This window comes from Otolemur garnettii, unplaced genomic scaffold, assembly GCF_000181295.1.
Source record: "Otolemur garnettii isolate 467f Iridium unplaced genomic scaffold, OtoGar3 scaffold00104, whole genome shotgun sequence".
In the NCBI taxonomy this organism is placed as follows: Eukaryota; Metazoa; Chordata; class Mammalia; order Primates; family Galagidae; genus Otolemur; species Otolemur garnettii.
Window position 1 is genome coordinate 5,775,562 of NW_003852499.1, and position 6,413 is coordinate 5,781,974.

General features: G+C 48.0%; 1 protein-coding gene across 1 annotated transcript in view; it reads right to left on the reverse strand.

Annotated features, from left to right (window-relative positions):
* Positions 1-1,339: 1,339 nt before the first annotated feature.
* Positions 1,340-6,413, reverse strand: part of ITFG2 (integrin alpha FG-GAP repeat containing 2) — an 11,790-nt gene continuing 6,716 nt past the window's right edge. Inside the window, exons 5-12 of the mRNA XM_003796437.3 lie at positions 5,990-6,129; positions 5,431-5,579; positions 4,982-5,079; positions 4,708-4,761; positions 4,521-4,612; positions 3,558-3,675; positions 2,085-2,258; positions 1,340-2,009 (exon numbers count right to left, since the gene is read on the reverse strand). Coding sequence (XP_003796485.1) covers positions 1,906-2,009; positions 2,085-2,258; positions 3,558-3,675; positions 4,521-4,612; positions 4,708-4,761; positions 4,982-5,079; positions 5,431-5,579; positions 5,990-6,129 — 929 coding nt within the window. The 3' untranslated portion in view covers positions 1,340-1,905. The remainder of the gene's footprint in view (positions 2,010-2,084; positions 2,259-3,557; positions 3,676-4,520; positions 4,613-4,707; positions 4,762-4,981; positions 5,080-5,430; positions 5,580-5,989; positions 6,130-6,413) is intronic.

Sequence of the window (6,413 nt, forward strand, 5' to 3'; positions counted from 1 at the left end):
AGTTGGAGGTTGCTGTGAGCTGTAATGCCACGGCACTCTGCCCAGGGGGACAGCTTGAGGCTCTGTCTCAAAAAAAAAAAAAAAAAAAAAAGAAGCCAGATTCCTGAGTGTCTTTTTGGCTGGTTTGAGTCTCTCAAATCACAAATTATAGGTAAAGAAAGACAGCGTTATAACTAACCTGAACCAAGGAATGAGGGCCCTTGGATTGGGAACAGAATGTTGAGCCTGGAATAAACTGGATTAGAGAAGAACCAGGATGCAAGGAGCTGCCTTATGACACCTGGTCTTACCTTTATCAGCAGATTCCCTCAGTTCTCAGAAAAGAAAGGAGAGGGGCTTATTCATCATGGGTGCCATAGTACCTGGTCTCAAATCCCAAAGGGCTCGTTTCCTGTCCCTTCACTTTCCTGGGTCTCACTGTGTCCCTCTCTTTGTCTGCCACTTGCTGCTTCTATAACTGCAGACCCTGAACCCCATGGCAGGCCCTCAACTCAGCGGCTTCTCCTTTGGAATAAACCCTGACTTCTCTATGCTGATGTCTGTCTCTGGTCTTCCTCCCTATCTTTTAGGAACTCAGTCTTATCTCTGCCCTTATTCCCTTAAAGAAAGGAAATGGGAATGTAGGCCCTTCCCCAGGTTGACTTATCTGATTTGGGCCAGTATAATTGGATATAATACAGTAGGAAATAACACTGCATTATACTCAGCACATACACACATGTACAATTACAACAAAATAATACTTACCTATACTGTGAGCAATGTACTCTGTTATTTTCTATTTTACATTATTCTGTTCTTATTTCAAAAATGCTGGCCAGAACCCACCAAAAGATTGCAACCTACAATTTGCAAAACATTGATTTAGAGCACAGAGAATCAAGAGCAGATAGAACATAAATGGCCCATGATACAATTCTGAACCTGCAGCAGATTTTAGATGTCTACTGTCTTATAGACAGTAAGGCCTGTGAAGCTGCATACTTGAAGACACCTAGACATGAGAAAGCACTGACCCAGCTGCTTCAGAAAATAGAGGAAAATCATCTCAGGGTTTCTAGGAACATAAAACCAGACTGTAAAATGTCCTGAAAGATTCCTTAAAACAAGGAGTGTGCCATTCCTGTAATTATTTTTGTTTTGTTTTGGTTTTTTGAGACAGAGTCTCACTCTGTTGCCCTAGAATAGAGTGCTGTGCTATCACAGCTCACAGCAACCTCAAATTCTTGGGCTCAAGTGATTCTTTTGCCTCATCCTACCAAGCTGGGACTATAGGCACTTCCGGCTAGTTTTAGAGACAGGGTCTTGCTCTTGCTCAGGCTGGTCTCAAACACCTGAGCTCAGGCAATACACCTGCCTCGGCCTCCCAGAGTTCTAGGATTACAGGTGTAAGCCACCATGCCTGGCCCTCATTCCTGTAATTATTATTGATGTCAATGACTTGGAGTTGTGTCAGGAAAGATGGAGCTTAGGGTGGATGGAGACCTTACCTCCACTGCTACCCTAAGCCCAAAGCCTGATTTCTTTAGGGTGTTGGGGCCATGCAAAAGATTTGAACTCCCTCCTCACAACATTTTCTACACAGTGAGACTGGGAAGCTTGGGAGAGGGGATAGCACACCTCAGATAATTTGGAGCAAGGCCAGGGTCCTATGACCCTGCTGATATGTGACAGGTGAGGTCCGTGAGGAAATGGGCAGCGGGTCAATCTGTGCCTTCTTTCACCAAAAAGACTGCAGGGTCTATAGTTTGTAGTCACCTTAGGGTTGCCACTATCTTTTATGCCCAGAGTCAAATCTTGCTCCTCTTTGATATGTCTCCCCCATCTTGCCAAAACCATGGACACTGTTGGGGGGGTAGAGTGGGGCTCAGACGAGTCCTTCACCAGTCATGAGGGCAGGTCCAGCTAGGTAGGATCCTGAAGGCTTGAGGGAGCATACTGTGCTGGCTGGCCTGGGTGGTAGAGGGTTTGGTGAAGCAGGGCACGGACTGCAGGGAGGTCGTCAGGATCTGAAAGCCAGAAAGGGGCAGGTAAAAGGCTGGGGTTTCCTGGGCACCCAGGCCCCTGGATTGCCTGGTACTCACCCACGCCCAGCTCCTGCAGCAGGCTACAGTAATCTGGCTCAGCCTCTAGCACTTTCAGCAGGTTAGTGGACTCCATCCGCTCCAGCTGCACCTCCCAGTACACATAGATCTTCTGGTTGAACGTGACGTACACAAGGCAGGGGCTGTTGCGGCCTTCTTTGCAGGCATACAGGCCTGGAAGATGTGGGTGATGAGACAAAGGTCAAGAAGTTCCAGTCCCAGGCTTGGCGCCTATAGCTCAGCGGCTAGGGTACCAGCCACATACACCGGAGCTGGCGGGTTTGAATCCAGCCCAGGCCTGCCAAAACAACAATGACAACTATAAAAAAAATAGCCGGCTTTGTGGCAGGCGCCTGTAGTCCCAGCTACTTGGGAGGCTGAGGCAAGAGAATCGCTTAAGCCCAAGAATTTGAGGTTGCTGTGAGCTGTGATGCCATGGTACTCTACCCAGGGGGACAAGCTGGGCATTGTGGTAGGCGCCTGTAGTCCCAGCTACTTGCAAGGCTGAGGCAAGAGAATCGCCTAAACCCAGGAGTTGAAGGTTGCTGTGAGCTGTGACAGCACAGTACTCTACCAAGGGCAATAAAGTGAGACTTTGTCTCTAAAAAAAAAATCTACCCAGGGAGACAGCTTGAGACTGTCTCAAAAAAAAAAGAAATTCCAGTCCCAGTTGTGGGCAATCAGAAAGCAAGACTCAGATCTCAGAGTCAGCACTTTCAACCCTCCCACTGATGTGAGGCAAAGAACGGAAGGCCTTCTTTCTAACTCTTCCTTTGTTGAGAACTCAGTAAAATAGGACAAGTACATCAAAATAAGACAAAAATGTCTGGCCCAAACCATAGTATCAAAAACTAGGCAAAATAGCATCCAAAAATGTGGTATTTCTTAATTTTCCCATCTCAGTGATATCCTTGGAGTAACAAGAGACAATCTTCCCAGTCCAAGGGGAAGATTAGCACAACGTGGTCAAAAAGTAAGGCTTCTTTGAGGTTTCAGTCCCTTCTTCCAAAACAAAGGGATTAACCTTCAGGTCACCAGAGTAAGCACTCCAGAGCACTGCTTGGTTCTTTTCTCAGTTTTAATAACCAAACACATCCTCTAGTCACCCGAAGAGTTGGTGCTATCTTCCAAGGTCCCTGAATTGGAACTAATGAAAACCTCTGGGAGCATTTTCTTCAGAATTCTAGCATGCTCAGATAGAAAAGAACTTCCTGATGTCTTCATATATCCCAGACAGATAGATAGATAAAAACTCATTCCATCCTTTAAAATCTTCAGAGATGGAGACCTCACCGCCTTTGATTTCCTCTTATCAAGTAGCACTGGAGTACCCACACATTATGCTCCAAGGAAAGAGCTGAAGAACCCATTAGTTCATGAAGACTGAAAGGCAAATCTTTATCTAGCATATCTAACACACTTATCTAAATGAAGTGCGATAAGAGAGGGTACCTAGGAGCAGGGGGGTCCTACCTGCACAGAAGGCACGGATATTTTCATCCACTTGGAAGCGGACGACAGTGCGGTTGTGATCAATAATATATGTCTGTCCATCCCAGGCACATGCAACTACCTCCTCGTGTCCATTGCCCTGAGAAAGAAGGCCAGAGACAAGGCTGTAGGAGAGGCAGGGAGTTGTTTTAGAAGAGACCTGATGACAGAAGCCAGATGAAATATAAAAGAGCTGTGCATGCCTTTGATGGAGAAACTGCGAGTTGGGGAAGAACTTTCCCCACACGGTAGGCACCAAAAAGGGCTATCAATGAGCCACTGCCCACAATGCTCACATCCACTTCTGGACAGTGGCATTATCATTCCCAATCTCATGAGGAAACTTCAGCTTCCAGAAATGAAGTTATTCATCCAAGGACCCTCAGCTAGGAGGCAGCAGAATAAGGACTCAAACCCAGCCTGTTCTACCGGACTTCAAAGCCTCATGCCTCTTCTCCTAAATCATCCAGCATGCATGATGGCTATATAAAGGGTAGCCCCTTTCTGCTGATCCACAGGCCACAGTGCTATTAAACAGATGTTTTTAAACAGATGCTATTAAACAGATGTTTTCTTTTTCACATATGGAAAAGAAAAAAACTACAAAACATACATCCAGAATTGGACAACTCACTTCTAGATTCTAATAGTGACTCATTTTTCCTGGGGGGTTAGGGGTGGTATTACATCTACTGAAAAGTAGGGAAATGATAGATTTTCCATCAGCATAGGATAGTGTTAAATGCTTCAGAGCAAAGAGGAAACAAGTTCAGGTAGTCTAAATCCATCTGAAGTGAATTGTTTCCTCTTAGTCTGCACCTCTATAAAGATGTAAAATAAATTAGGCTGGGAGGGAGTTAACTGGGATGTGAATGGCTATTTTAAATCTTTCCTCTTCATGTGAAGAAGGCAAGAATGCTCTGTTCCACCAGGTTTTTCACTCACCGTAACATCTAATTTCTCCAGGGCAAAAAGCTGATGATCCACCTGCACTGACCACAGGAGCTTATCTGCTTCCTCCATGAGCTTCAGTGTCCCTGTGGGGGCAGATGCAGGCTGGAGATGGGTGGCACAGGCCCTGAGCAGACCCTACAGGCATACAGCCCTCCCACCTCATCCCAGCACTACTCACCATCCAGAGTGCACAGAGCAAAGAGGCCAGAGCCACCACTCTCAGGGCCATGGCCTACGGGCAGGACAGAAGGACCAGAAAAACATGTGAAGGGTAGGGCAGAAAAACATGGGTAGGACCAGAAAGGGTAGGACCAGAAAAACATGTGATGGGAAGAGGGGCAGCCAATGGCAGCAAGGGAAGGGACTAGATAAGAGAGAAAGCCCTGGCTCTGCTCTCCCCCAGAGCTGATGGTAGCCTTCAGCTCCCTCCTTTGTCCCCACCCCATCTTCACCTTGTTTGATGTTGCCAATTAGGTGAGTAGAGACATTCTTGTTGTGGATCCGGCCAGACGTCTGATGTAATACCACATCTCGGGCAGCTGGGGTCTCCCTGTGGGCAGGAGGGTGGGGGCTAAGGGGGCTGAGTTCTTCAAGCTCTTAGTGGCCACTATCCCTCCAAGAGCTTTTAGAATTTGAATCAGCTTGGAACCTATCTCTGACCCCATCTGGCCCAGGGGGTAAATAGAATACAGAGGATGGGCATGCCAGATTGGAATCTCAGCAGATCTTTCAGGTTAAAGGCCAGGAATCCTTAGGCCCCAAAATAATCTTCCTCAATGGGGCAGAGGTGCTTGGGTTGGGACCTAGTTGGAGTGGTCAACTATAGACCCATGTCACTAACATGTGCCACCTAGGAGCCCATTTTGCTTCCATGTCCCTCTGTAGGCTTCTACCCCCTTACCTACTGCCCTCTGTGGCTCCCTCAAAGGCAGGAGGAGACGTAGTGTCCGTGTTCCAGGTACACAGTAGAATTGCATAAGCACAGCCTGGCTGAGAAACCATCAGTTCAGGAACACCCAAAGGCCCTGGAGTCACTGAGAGGCTGTCCACCTGTACCAGGAAATAGGGGGATGGAGAGAGAAGGTGGTACCCTGCAGAGAACAGGGGAGAGAGGTAGGGTAGGGTTCCTCCAGACTTTGAGGGTAGTAGCAGGACTCTGAAGCTCAGAGGACTCCTGGATTGCACTATCCTCTGCCGTAACTATCTGCTTTCCCCTACACATGCCCCAAGTAGAACCCAGATCTTCACATAGCCTACACCACACCCCTCATTCTTAGCCTCAAGTTCCTTCCTCTTTGCCTGTTACCAGCAATTTCCCCTAAGACCTTGGTCAGCAATGATCTCTCTCAATAAGGTGACTTTTCTTACCTGGCCCTGTCCTAGGACTCTTCACATGGGCTCCCCCAGGAGGCCTTCCTCCCAGCCCCTGGGTCCCTGGGTCCCTGAACTCAGTCTCTTACCTGACCCTCCAGTGTCCATTTCTTGAGGGATATCAGCTGCCCTGTCAGGTGTTCAGGGCCCTCACCCAGCTCTTCCCAGCGGAAAGCCCGTACCACACGGTCCGTGTAGCCCACCACCAGTTCACAAAGCCCATCTCCATCTGTGGGACAGAGAACAAGATTGCTCTGGCGTCCCACATGCAGCCCTCACTCCTCTGCTAACAGTGTAGCTTCATGCCCAACATGCTGTGTGCTATTTGCCTTATATACCCCAAGTCTGCCATCTGCCCCCATCTCTCCTTGCACTTGGAACATGCAACATGTCCATCCGTTCTGAGGCTCCTATCTGCCTCTGCCCTCAGTCACACACCTCAATGGTGCTGAGTCATCCATGTACCTCCCAGCATTTGCAAGCTCCCTATCTACGTGGCTCATTCTCTTGCTT